This window comes from Sinocyclocheilus anshuiensis, unplaced genomic scaffold (genome assembly GCF_001515605.1).
Source record: "Sinocyclocheilus anshuiensis isolate Anshui unplaced genomic scaffold, SAMN03320099.WGS_v1.1 scaffold190, whole genome shotgun sequence".
Taxonomy (NCBI): Eukaryota; Metazoa; Chordata; class Actinopteri; order Cypriniformes; family Cyprinidae; genus Sinocyclocheilus; species Sinocyclocheilus anshuiensis.
Window position 1 is genome coordinate 224466 of NW_015547663.1, and position 14010 is coordinate 238475.

The following is a 14010-nucleotide window of genomic DNA, read 5'->3' on the forward strand; positions in this document are numbered from 1 at the left end:
GATATGCTTATCACATTTACTTATCACAGTGGTATGTGTCCTTTGCTCGGTTGGTGAGTAAGCTTTATGTATTTGTGTGCATGCCAAAGGATATTTAACTTAATGCTTTAATAATAATAATACTTTACCCTGAGACCCAATAGTTATCTCTAAAATCAGACAGACAGCAAATGGTCTTATGGGGTCAGATTTTAGCATGTTTTTTTAATAAAATCAGCAATAAAAAGACTGTCACTATCTACGAATTCAGTGATGTTGAATCACATATAAATGTATAAGTCTACTGTAGACTCCATTTTGCTGAATTTATTTCAGGTAAAATATGTAAATTCAATCTACTGGGATTGATTCCCGCTACAATATCCCAAAGCCCCAGTATATGACACATTGCTGACTAAAACTATGAGATTTTATATTAGGCTATATATATCGATCTTCATCAGCGAAAGGTTTCCACAGCCAAAATATGATAAATTATACTGATAATATTGCACTAGAGAGCACTGGTGCAGTGTTCTGCTGTATTTATTTCACTTTTATTAAGAATTATTTTTACGGAGTTGGTTTTTGACATAGTGTATGTAGTCTTGTACAGTTCAGTTCTTGTTCAGTAGATGAAGTTGTTCAAAGAGTATGATAGTAGCAGTAGCAGATGAAAGATGAAAATCAATACAATGATACAATCGGTATGTGTAATCATGTAATCATGTTCTACCTTGAAGTTGCATCTACTTTTCATGAATAGCAAGAAACACTTTCTAAGACATGCACTCTTTCAAAAGTTTGAGGTATTTTTAAAAATAAATTAAAGCTTTTATGCAGCTAGGATGCATTAAATTGATAAAAAGTAACAGTGAAGACAAATATGTCAACTGAATTTATGGCAGCGGTCAAGAGAGACGATATATATCAGGTGCTGCCAACACTGTTCCGTTTTCTCGCTCCTCCTCTTGGCCACAGACCCTGTTTGTGAGGGGAGCCAGATGCTCATCACAATACAAATATAATATCAATCCAATACAAAATGATTACGAGAAATGAATATTTCACCCTGAATGTATTACCTGTGGGCAAAAGACAGCAATCGGTCCACGTCTGTGTCTAAAACAAGCTCTCTTTAGCATCCAGCCCTGACACGTGTGGATTGACCGGTCGTTTGTACTTGGCCAGAGCGCAAAAGGTTAGTAGGGGTCAAGTATTGAGTTGAGAGGTGAGCTAATTCTGAGATTAGTACAGGGGTTGTTGTAAGGTTAAACTCTGCTAAAATTAGCAGAGATGAAACAATCTCTCAGACAAAAAGATGTTTAGACCTTCATGGTCTGAGTTGAGGAGGAATGTATTGTATGTGTAGTTTGAAAATGGCTGCTGGAGGCAGTGGTGAGGAGTAAAACATTGACTCACTCTGTTCACACAAATACACATACTCATTCTGAGTCAGAACGCCAGTTCAACTCAAAAGACACTTTTGCCTCAGGATTGAATAACCCTCTCCAGTTACACAGCCTGCAATAATTTAGTGTTAAACTCTACTTAACACCATCATAAGCTTTTTAAATGTGTTCATGTGTATCTGTGTGTGTTAATGGACAGATATCATCCATTAAATCACCACAGGTCAGCGTTTTCATTTGTTTTTGTGCAGCGGTAGAGCTAGCTGGGTGCTATGACAGAATATACCGTCTGAGGTTTTGTTATACTGTGGCAGATGTATTTGTACCAACTGTATTAATATAGAATTCAGTTTATGTTCCGTGCATCAGAATTTAGATTTAGTACCATGTTTTATATTAGTTTTACAGTTTTTAGTATTTTTAAACTCAAGTGTTACATATTCTGAAGTTGTTTATTGAATATACACTACCAGTCAAAAGTTTAGGGTTAGTATGATTGATAAAAAAAAAGAAATTAATACTTTTATCCAGCAATGACACATTAAATTGATCAAACGTTTTATATTGGTAGAAAAATGTCTACTTTTAATAAATGCTATTCTTTAGAACTTATGTTCTTGAACTTATACTTATCATGAAACATAAAAAAATACATCATAACTGTTTTCAATATAATAATATGAAATATTTCTTGAGCGCCAAATCAGCATATTAGAATGATTTCTGAAGGATCATGTGACACTGAAGACTGGAGTAATGATGCTGAAAATTAAGCTTTGCCATCACAGCAATAAATAACATTGTAATAACATATCACACTATTAATTATTTTATTTGATTTTTTATTGGAAATTTATTTGTGCATGCTAATTGCCTATTTTTACATTCAGATTACTTTTGTGGTCAATCTTTAAAAAACACTATTAATTTAATAATAATGGTTAAATGTAATCTTTAACAAATCTCAAAATTAATATCATTTTTCCTTTTCATGTAGCATGCCATGAGGGTGATATAAGATTTTGTTCATACCATTTACCATGTTCTTAAATTATACTGCAGATCTTATCCATGAAAAACTAGGCAATCACATTTCTGTCTATTGTTCATAAAACCATTATTTTCATGCAACAATTTCAGAATCTTTTATAGGCAATTTACATATAAATATGTCTTGCACATGTTTCATGAATGAGGCTCATAGTGTTTGTGTTTCAGGAAGCCTCAGTGTTTAGCTGTGCTGTTCTTCACCACCTGCCCACATTCCCTCACATCTGCGTCAAGCGTGACAGAGTAGAGGTAGCATACTCTGCCTTTGGCTGAATGCAGAGATACATACTGTAGCAGTGTCCAAATCTGCCTTTTGTGTGTCTGCCTAATATAGCTACAGTGTGAGCTGTTGTATTAGTTACAGCATATGTCAGGAAACTCTCCTAGTTTAGCCCATCTGTGTGATTGAAAAACACGAAACAGTTCATTCGTAGCTTGCCGTTGTCTGTCGACATTGCAGCTTCACTCTGGGGTTCCACCGTACGAGCTCCCGGTATCATGCTGTTGCCGTCCTGGTAGAGCTGGTTGCTATAGCAACAGCTGTCTCGGGCTGAGGGGGCTAGTTTGAGACAAAATCCTGTGCTTCAGTTTCAAGGGCTGGTAGGAGCATTCTTGAGCACAAAATCCTGCCAGAATCTTATCGTTACTGATTAGTGGCTCGCTCACCACCTCGTCCAGAAAAAGGGGAAGTTCCTGTCATCCATGACAACTTCAGCAGAGAAAAAATAATTGACGCTGTCCATTTCTTTACTTTGTACTGCATATAAGAGCTTCCATACTGCGATTAAAATGAGGGCCATTTTTATGTGCATTAAAAATTCAAATGTACTTTCATCATTTGCATTGTTCGAGTGTGGTGGTGTCTTTTTATGAAAGCTTATTTTCGAAGGAAAAATAGAATTGTGAGATTTAAATTCCGAATTCTGCGAAAAAAAATTAATTGCAAGATGTAAACTCAAAATTCTGCAAAAAAATTTGAATTGCGAGATGTAAACTCAGAATTCTGAAAAAAGTAGTGAGAATTCAGAGATATAAACTCGAAATTGCAAGAAACAAATTTTGAATTGTGAGGTAAAATCGTGAGGGTTTCCTTTTTTTTAATTCCGTGGTAGAAACGGGCTTCTATAATTTATTGCGCAATGACCAACAGTGCTAGCCTTGATCAAGTGACTCTGATTGTTTTTAACACAAGTATGCTAGTGATTTATGGGCCAGTCAAACTACACTTTTAGTTCCATCGACTCTCATTCATATGCGTGCAAATGTGGGAGACAGAAAACGCAAGCTCATGTGAATTATGCTGCATTCAGAGTTCAAGTCTAATGAACCTTTAAATTTCTGTCACATGATGATGCATGACCAACAGAAGACTGATACATCACAGCATGAACTTTATCTGAATTAAAAGTACACAAACTTTAGGTCTGCAGGATTACAGCATTGCAGTAATGGGGAGTAGATTGCATATGTTTACATTCTGGATGCATTTTATGTGGAACTATGTTTTTTTTTCAAAAAGACATCACAATGTGTGACTTCATATTGTCTGTAGAAATTTGACGCACTCAAATTCTAGCATGACCATGGCTTTAGATTGCGTGGCGGTTTGAATTTAACGGTTTGAATCAGACTCACTCAGTGAATAGATCACAACTTTCTGTTATGTCGAATTTAAAATGAGCTGGGAGCCTTAAGGTTCACAAGGCTTAAATCTTTTGACATTTAAAAAAAAATGTGTACTTATTCTAAAAAAATCATTCAAATAATTAAAAAAAATTATATGTATAAATGTAAAAAATTTAGTATTAGCTATTGAAAACAGGGTTTCAATTAATTTAATAGGAGTTTAATTAAAGTCATGAGGCATAAGTGACGGGGGAAAAAAAGAGAAGGGTCTGGCTGCAGCTGGCACTTGCACTCTCAGACGTGCATTCTCAGGCTTGCACTCTCAGACACTTGCACTTCCGCTAGCGACGTCACTTGCAGTCTTTTTTATTTTTTATTTTGTTCTATTTATTGATTACTTTTTGTTTGAATCTCTCAACATTTTACAACATTAGCCAGGTGGTGAAGACAAGACAAAAGAAACTAAATTACGAAGTCACTTGCAATCACCACTTGCACTCTCCGACACCTGCGACGTCACTTGCAATCGACACAAATCATGCATGTTGCCAATGGAGACAAGAAGCTGTGGTGGTGATTTAATGATTACAACTAAATTAGTACTGTAACCTACAGGGTCCTGCAAGAAAAAGACAAGACCCACAAATCCGTGGCTACAGAACAGTTTTAAGGTGCAATTTAATGCATTGTGTTCTGGGCTCATCTGCTTGTCTGTACGGAGTTGATCCTTTTAAAATCACTAATGCATTTCAAAATGCAAGTTCATAATTGCTGTTCTGTTGCTGTTCTGTATATACTTTGAGTCAACAACAAGACATATAGGCTTCTGAGAGTGCAAGCGCCAGCTGCAGCCAGACCCTCTTGGAAAAAAATGCCATGCAATATATGATTAGGAGACATGCAGTATTTGAACAGGCCCCCAGAGCAGATTACATAGTGGAGACTCTTTTGGGTGGCAATATTAAGCACATGGCCTGATAAGGAGCAGCGAGTGATGGTGGGAGGGAGATTCTTTATGTTAATCTTGCACAAGCCGTTTAAGTGGCCAACGATTAGATTAGAGAGGCATGCATTAAATCTCCAGTAGAACAGGAGATATAAAGTGAAGTGTCATTCTGAAGTGAGAGAGACGGAGAGTACATGTTCCTGTGATTTCAAGAGTAGCAGTAAATGTCAAAAGGAGGAAGGATAGTGAGAGTAAGAGGAAAGATTCCTAGTCACGCTAATGAGAAGCCACTCTGAAAGGTTCAGAGCTCTTTTCGTTTGAATTAACTTTAGCTTTTGAGTGCCGCCAGGATTAGAACAGCAGCTTTGAGTGGACACTGTCTTGGCCTGATCTTGAACAAATCTGGCATAGTAAAGCCTTAAGTGAAACACAGCACGCAAACACTGATACCGAGAGAAAATGATTGAAGTATTGTGAGCCTCAGCACACAGCTCATCCATTATTTCTGTCTGTGGAACGTCTGCTCTCCTTCAGGGCATGTAATTATCAAGATTACAAACAACTGAAGAGTGTACTTGAGTTTTAATGTCTGTTTATAGTGGTGTTTATGTTTTAAAGGAATAGTGCGCCCAATTATTTTGGGTGAATTATTCTTTATGCTGTTGTGTCCATAGGCTAACATGTCAGAAGTTAGTAAATGGCAAAGCACAAAAGACTCATGACCTTCGTTATGCAACTGTACCGACTCTAAATGACACTTGTGAAGAGCAGTACAGATATGTAAACAACATGACTCGTGTCAGCGTCAGCGAGTGTGAGTACCTCTCCGTGTGACTGTGATAACCACTGCGTGGCAGTCAGCTTGTCCTTCTGATCACTCCAAAAAACAACCTTACCTACTAACACTCCTCTTACACCCACACACTGTGTGATAACACCCAAAGTGCGGACATTGGCCCATTGAAACACTTTCTAGCCAGTTACAAGCATTATGTAATGAAGGCTAGTTGAGGTTCAGGCTTGTGTTTATTAGTTTTGCATCTACATGCATATTTATTGCTATGGAAATAGCAACAGTGCTTAAATGCAGGAACAGTGCAGCCAATTATAAAAACAATTAAGTTTCAGTTTTATATAACCGTGCCATTTGCCTTGCCAGCAAGTAGTTGGACATTACAAACCATTTAAAAACTTGCATTTTAACTAATGGTTAAATTATAATAGGCCTACTCTTAGTGATTCTCAAATTGTTAAAGGGGTCATATGATGCGATTTCAAGTTTTCCTTTCTCTTTGGAGTGTTACAAGCTGTTCGTGAATAGATAAGATCCCTGAAGTTGCAAAGACTTAAGTCTCAAAACCAAAGACTCTAACATGCCCCCACATATCTAGGTCACTATGTGGGAATATTTGCATAATGCGCCCAAATGTGCACGCAAAGAAAGAAGGCGTGGTTTCAGTAACCGCAGTTAGTGTTGAAGCAGCCATGTCAGAGAGACACTGTGTGTTTCTAGGCGAAAGCAAAAGCACTTTATTTGGCCTTCCGAAAGTAGATGCATTTAGGAATCTTTAAGATCACTTACAACAGAACAGCAATGCATTTTATGGACGACCGTTTCATGAACCTAGGAGAGGAGGTAATTCTGACTTTGCTATGACAATCTGGCGCTTCTGAATCAGCGACTGTAAGTATGTTTTGTTACTAGTTTAAGTATTTGCTATTGACTGTTCAAATGCGGAGTTTTGCGCATTAATGATCTTTAAAAAAGCATCATATGACCCCTTTAAAAAGAAAATCCTGTCTTCATTTTCTCACCCTCAGTTTTGTCCTTTGGTGAAATACACACACACACACAAAAGATATTCTGAGAAATGTCTCCGTATTTTAATTTAAAATTCATTTAATTTATTTATTTAATTATTTAAGCATTTAATTTAATTAGTGTTCATTTCAATATTTACTAATGCATTAGTTAAAATCAAAAGTGGTATCTTTTAACATTATTTAATGGACCTGAGCTAAAATTGAACAGATGTCTTTTTATTAACTAAGATAAAATAGCACTGTCACAAATGTATTGCTCATTGCTAATGTTATGTAAGGCATTTGCGAACATCACACAAATGAACGAGGGAATCTCCGCATTCCATCTGGAAACTAACATCTCTTCTCAGCCATCTGAGAGCCGTAAAGCTGAATCACGGTCAGCCATGCGCCAATTGTCTCAAATGAGTTCCTGTCCAGCTCTGCTTATCTGTACAAGAAACACCAGGAGAGAGTGATTTACCAAACCACCTCCAGGGTCGACAAGCATTAGGACAGCAATAACTAGCCCCCCCCCCATCTAGACTCGTTTAAGCAACAGAATGTCAGTGTGTTTCGTGACCGGCTTCAGCATAAATAAACCAGCTAATAAACAACAGAACAAAGACATGGTATCTGGAAATGTTCCAGCGACAGACTCGCCCGGACCTCATGACCGTTTAACACATAAATTGATAATCCCGTCAACAAAAGAGACAATTTTAGAGCTCCCTGTCCAGCAGAAGGATGGCAGATCCACACTCGCTTGACATGGGCATGACCTCAGGACACCTCCCCTTTTCCCCCTGCATTCCAAAAGGGGACGCATCCTTTTACTACTTTCCAGAAAAGCGTGCGTTTCTCCTGTCACAGACAAAGACAATTCATAAGACAATCATTTAAAATAATTTAAAGTATCGGAGCAATATACTCCCAAATAATATGCTTTCTGTTTGATGTGTTATTGAAACCATGATATCTTAATCTTTGCATTATAACTTGTCCTTTTAGCTATTACGATTATTGTGTATACAAAATACCTGTTATTTGAGCTTGAATGGAAGGTTATTTTATGTGAGCAACTTTGGTATGAAGGAGAAGTGAGAAGTATGTACAATACTCGCAGTAGGAAACTTTATAAAAGTATCAACCAAATCTTCGCAAAGAGTTTTACTGGTGCCGAGCTAATTTAAGCAGTAAACATAAGACAAACCTCTGCTTTGTGATTTTCTCAAGTCACAAGTAAGAGAACTGTAGCGAATATCTTGCTAAAACTTTGGGCTTTCCTCAGAACTCCGTTAACATCATTTTCATTCTTCAGAGACTGTATGTATGTGTGTGTGTATGTGTATGTCTTAGCTTAGGTCAATGTAATTTAGAATAGCCAATAAATTTTGTTTTCATTTATAAAGAATCATTGTCTGGTGTCGTATAATTTTAAAGTCAAACCTTGCCAAAGATCCTTGTTACCTAGCTCGTAGCTTATAACTTATCAAAACATGTATTAACCCGTGGCCAGGGAGAATACAGATATTAAAACTGTTAATATACACGGATGCTAACGTCTCGCTGGACGAACGGTAGATAAGGTGTAAATTATCAAATTTGGAATCAGTTCTAATCAGGTTGACTTCGAATCTTCAGATCCGAGTCCTCTCAAAACCTGAATGAAATAATAATAATTAATTCCATTACAAATGAGTTAATTTCTTACAGTTAGTTAATGGATTAACTAACATAACCAAATGGGACCTCATTGTAAAGTGTTACCATGATCTGTGTGAGACAGAATTTTGTCAACATTAGCTTTTACACATTTATTGAATGTGGTCAGAAACCATAACTGGCCTGCAATTTCAATGTCATGATAAAATTACTAGTTATTCAAATTATGTAGTACAGCTATACAGTATAGGTTGTAGTAGATTTATTATCTTTTAGTTAGCTACAGACCAATTGTTTATACACTTCTTAATGTCGGCTGTTAAATATATTGTTGTGGGTTTGAAGCTAATTAATGATATAATACTATCTTCCTTATCTGTGTAACCGTGTAGTCTACTTCCAAAATGGAAGTCTTTGCTAATCCATGTCTCTGTGTTCTTTGACAGTGGCCCATCCTCAGGAACCACACCATCCACCAGGAAAACAGATTATCCAGTGCTATAAGTGTGGGGAGCCATGCAAGGGAGAGGTTCTCCGGGTGCAATCCAAGCACTTCCATATAAAATGTTTCACATGCAAAGGTAAGATCTATTTACTACACAGTGGCTGTTAGAACGTCTTAATTCTTAGGTCAAGAATGATGGATTAATATAGTAGAACCAAATTCCACTTTAGCCTGTTTGTTATTGAGGAAATAGTTTAATTACATTTAGTCTTCATCCAAGTCAAAAATGTGACCAAAGGATAGATGAACAAAGCTGGCTCTGATAAAGCAGATGGCTTGTGGGGTTGAGTAGAGAGGAACCCAGAACTTCATTACCTGATGAATGAAACCAAAGTTAGTCCAAAGCTGTATCACGCCCCCTCTGCACAACCACGATAATTTAATAAAATGGGCCAGTCACTCTTTGTCCAGACTTCTGTGGTCTTCTGTGTTCATACCTGTTTTACCGACATCATTTGGCAGGAATTATGGAAAAACGGACTGAATTTGCTTGGTGAGTCCTTCTTGAAATGATACAGGCAGGAAGTAGATTGAGTTTGCCATCACACGTTTTTGTTTAGGTCTGTTGTGGTTGTACATGAAGTTTTGACCTTCTTTATTTAGTTGAAGAGTTTTTGGCTGTCTCTCTAAAAGCTGATTTTCATTCTTTGCGCTCCATATGGATTGACCCTCAGGTTGCATAAGAGAATATAAGGTTTATGTGGTGGCATGTTGCCAGTCACAAAGAGCAGACAACTCATTTCCTTCTGGAAGCCTCAACGAGAGCTCAATGGCTCAATGTGCCTTTGTTTACGTGCTATCAAAGAAGAACAACGGTCAGTTTCTGCGTTCTTGAATAATGTGCAGCACTTCAATATGTGAAACATTGAGGACCTGTTGATAGATAATGGTGTCTTCAGCCGTTTGAATGTCATTGCCATGGCAAGCATAATATCAGGTGTTTGCGTCTGGCTGTAAAAACGTTGTATGAGGGGTCTTGACAATAAATGTCAGTGCATCCATAAGCTCTCAGAAGCTGAGGTCATTCTGGGTTTTCTTTAATCTCACCTGAGCAATTCACTCCACATGTAGCTAGCTCCGCATTAGTCACTAATCGCTGACACCGCATTAGTTACCTGAAACAAGGTTATAAATGAGAGTGCCCTGTCATCACTGAGATGACTGACTATATGAGCTTTCCTTCTTTCTTTCTTTCGTTTAGCTTTTTAGTTTTAAATCAGTGCATAAAAAAGCCAATTCTGGATATTGATGATACTGTCTGAACAAACAGACAAGATTTTCTCGGTCACAAAATGGCAGTGCGGACAGTAAGTACTAAACACTGCATTTTTTTAATCACTATTCAGATTTGTATGCATTTTGTGTGCGAGACTAGGAAACATCACAAGATTTACTTCATAAGCACAGAGTGAATGAAAAATGAAAAAGGCCAAAATTACCAGAATTCGTTCACACCAGCATCTGTCACATGATTGTTCACTTGTACCAGTAGAGTTGGAGTATAAAGTTTAAAAAAGAGATTGAAAATCTGTGATTCAAATCTATTTAAGATAATATTTCATCAGTAGAAAAGTTTGGCATTTTTTAAATTGAATAAATATAAAAAATACTGACATCAAATGAATAATAAATACTTTAGATTCTGCACTCTTTCTAGATCACTAATCAAATAATCAAATTAGTGAAATTGGTAATGTGACTGTACAAATGATCAGATGTTTTTGTTTTCAAACTCAAGATGCTCATTGGATCATGCTGGAGAACATGGTCATCAGATTTTTCATGCAGCTCAAGCGCTTCAATTCTTGTTGGTTGTGTAGTTTAACTTTTCACTCAAACTGTTATGCCCCTCAGGGGTCAAATTTTATTATTATATATTATATATTGATAACACTTCAGTATATGGACCAGTTCTCAGTTCCTAGTTGCTTATTAGCATGCCTAACATATTGTCTGTTTATTAGTACTTGTAAAGCACATATCTATTAACTAGTTGCTTATTAGCATGCCTAACATATTGTCTGTTTATTAGTACTTGTAAAGCACATATTCTGCATGACCATATTGTTACGGGGCGACAGAGACGTGAAGCGAACGGATCCATGTGCATGCTTTTATTAAGAGACGTGGTCATAACAGGCATGGGTCAAACAATGGCAAACAGGTACAACACAGGCAAGACAAAGAGTAATCCAAGGACAAGCGTGGGTCTTCGATAGATGAACAGAATCCAGAGTGCTAGACAAAAGGGGTAATCCGTAATACACAGGCAAAGATCTTCACACAGGCAAGGCAAGGCAAGACTAGACTAAACTATGAACTATGAACTAGAAACTAAGACAGGGAAATGGCTCCGTAAAGTGCTATCACTTGGAGAGCGATAAATGAAGACAATACTCGGCGACTTGAGCAGGATCTGAGTGGGTGTTATATAGTGTGTAATAGCGTTCAGGTGAGCGTGTGATTGGTTACAGCTGTGTGCAATCAGTGCAATGGATGATGGGAAATGTAGTCCAGAGTATAGTGTAACAGTCTGTGTAGTGTGAGAGTCCATGTAGTGAGCGGGTGACCTCTGGTGGTGAGTGAACGGAAGTTCATAGACCGGATTCGTGACACATACAGTATATTACATCCTTAATCCTACCCAATACCTAAACTTGACAACTACCTTACTAACTATTAATAAACAGCAAATTAGGAGTTTATTGAGGCAAAAGTCGTAGTTAATGGCTTGTTAATGGAGAGAATTGGACAAGTGTGACCTATTTATTATATTGAACTTTTTACTCAATGTTAAATGTGCACATCAATTTTGTTATGCAACATACATGTAACAGTAACATACATGGATTTTTATGCATATAATACAAAACTACACACAAACCAAATATATTCTGAAGGTTTTGTTGATTGTTCAATTCAAATTGTTATGATAAGTAATTTTCCATAGAAAATATCAGAAAAGTTTTATTAAATCAGTATGGCATCAGACATTTGGATCCCACTTTACTTTACCATGTGAGTGCTATATGAATATTGAAACCATTCAGTACCATTATAAATACTCAAAGTGTCATTGTCCAGTTGTCCTGCATGGATATTAACGTATATTAATCCCCAACTTTCCTAGATCGTCAAATCTAGAATGAGTAAGACTATTACTAGCCACGAATTTCTTAAACACAGAAGAGGGCAGCACGAGGGCTCAGGTTAAGCAGGCCGGTGACTTGTAGTCCACTTACAAGGAATCCATAATCTAATAGATCTCCCGTATTTCTAGTCAGTCAACTCCATTCATAGAAATCAGGATTCAGGCTGTTGCATAAGGTCTGATGTTACTTTCTCTGTGGATACCTGGCAGGAGTACTTCTGCTGGGGTGACCTGCCAATACCTGAACTCTGGCAAGAGAAGATGCAGTGCTCTACAGCTCGGTTGTAAGCCGATGAGCCTTGCTCTGCTCTATTAGTTTCATTTGTTCACTTTAAGCAGGCTCACTTAGACCGCTAGAGTGAGCATGTGCAGTCAACAGCTCTGCTCCCCACTTCTCTATGGTGATCACTTGATATTCCTGTCCATGTCTCACCCTGTCTTCTGCACATTTTCCCTCCCTCTCCTTCTCTCGCTCTGTGTGTGAATGCTGTGTCAGTAGTGAGCCTGTGTGTGCTATTTTGGGCATAGTCTCCGGGAGCTGTTAAAGCGCTGCAATGCTGGAAATAGCTCTGCTGTTCCCCATTGGGAGGATAAGACGGCAGAGGAGGGGTCCGCACACACCTCTACAGAGACTGCCAGTCTGTCTGTCTGTGAACATGTGTGTGTGCGTGTGTGTGTGCCAGTCACTCCGCAGCTGTGGGTTTGCATTAATGAGGAGTCGCAGATGCCCCTCGGGGTCAAGGGTTGCGTGCCTGAACATGTCATTTCAGGATGTCATTCTCACAGCCAAGAAGATGATGTCTTGACCTCAAAGCAACAGATTCGTTTCACAAGTATTTGAGCATTTAATTTATAGGAGGATGTTGCTTTGATAAAGTTACTGCTGTTTTATTGTTTTCAGTTTATGATTGGTTATTTTTCTGTGTGAGAACCAAATCATGTGACTTACACAGAGAATTTTTTCCTATTGAATAGGAGGAAAATGAATCACTAATTCTATGTCTGCAGTTCAATAAATTTTCTGGGGTAAATAGAATTTAAAGTCTAATACTAAAGGAAATAGTTTTGATTCATCACCCAGTTTGTAAAAAGAATGGAAAACAATTACAATGGAAGTCTAAGAGTGATTATACAAACATCACACTATTTCCAATAGTATTTTTTATAGTATTTATAATATTTACGGGATTCTTCACCAGAAAAGGACATTTCTGCCATCATTTACTCACCCTCAAGTTGTTCCATATCTGTGTGAATTTCTTTCCTTTGCTGAACATGAGAGAAGATATTTGGAGAATGTTGGTAACCAAACAGTTTTTATGCACTATGAAAGTCAATGGGGACCAGCAAATGTTAGGTTACCCACATTCTTCAAAATATCTTATTTTATGTTCAACAGAAGAAAGAAACTACTACAGGTTTGGAACAAATTGAGGTTGATGATGGCAGAATTTTCATTTTTGGGTGAACGATCCCTTTAAGTGAATCCACACATCTATGCAAGTTACACTATGTTTCAAATGTTTGGGGTCAGTAAGATTTTTTTTATGTTTTTGAAAGAAGTGTCTTATGTTCACCAAGGCTTAAAAGTTAATGAGCATCAATAGTCTTACTTCAAAAAGACTTAGATTGTACAGCAATTTACTGAACAAATTATACTGTATATACACTATTCTGTACTCTACTATACCGTATTCTCACTATTAACCAACCATTAACTATGACTTTTGCCTCAATAAACTCAAAATTTGCTGCGTATTATTTAGGGCTGTGTATTGGCAAGAATCTGGCGATACTATACGTATCACGATATAGGGGTTGCAATATGATATGTTGCGATACTGTAAGCAAGGCGATATATTGGGATATTTCT

The 14010-nt window shown here is 37.4% G+C and overlaps 1 protein-coding gene across 1 annotated transcript in view; it reads left to right on the forward strand.

Moving 5' to 3' along the window:
* The window catches only part of LOC107702416 (actin-binding LIM protein 1-like), a 65972-nt gene that overhangs the window by 8327 nt on the left and 43635 nt on the right, over positions 1–14010 (forward strand). The window contains exon 2 of the mRNA XM_016504739.1: positions 8928–9062. Within this exon, the coding sequence (XP_016360225.1) occupies positions 8928–9062 (135 nt within the window). The remainder of the gene's footprint in view (positions 1–8927; positions 9063–14010) is intronic.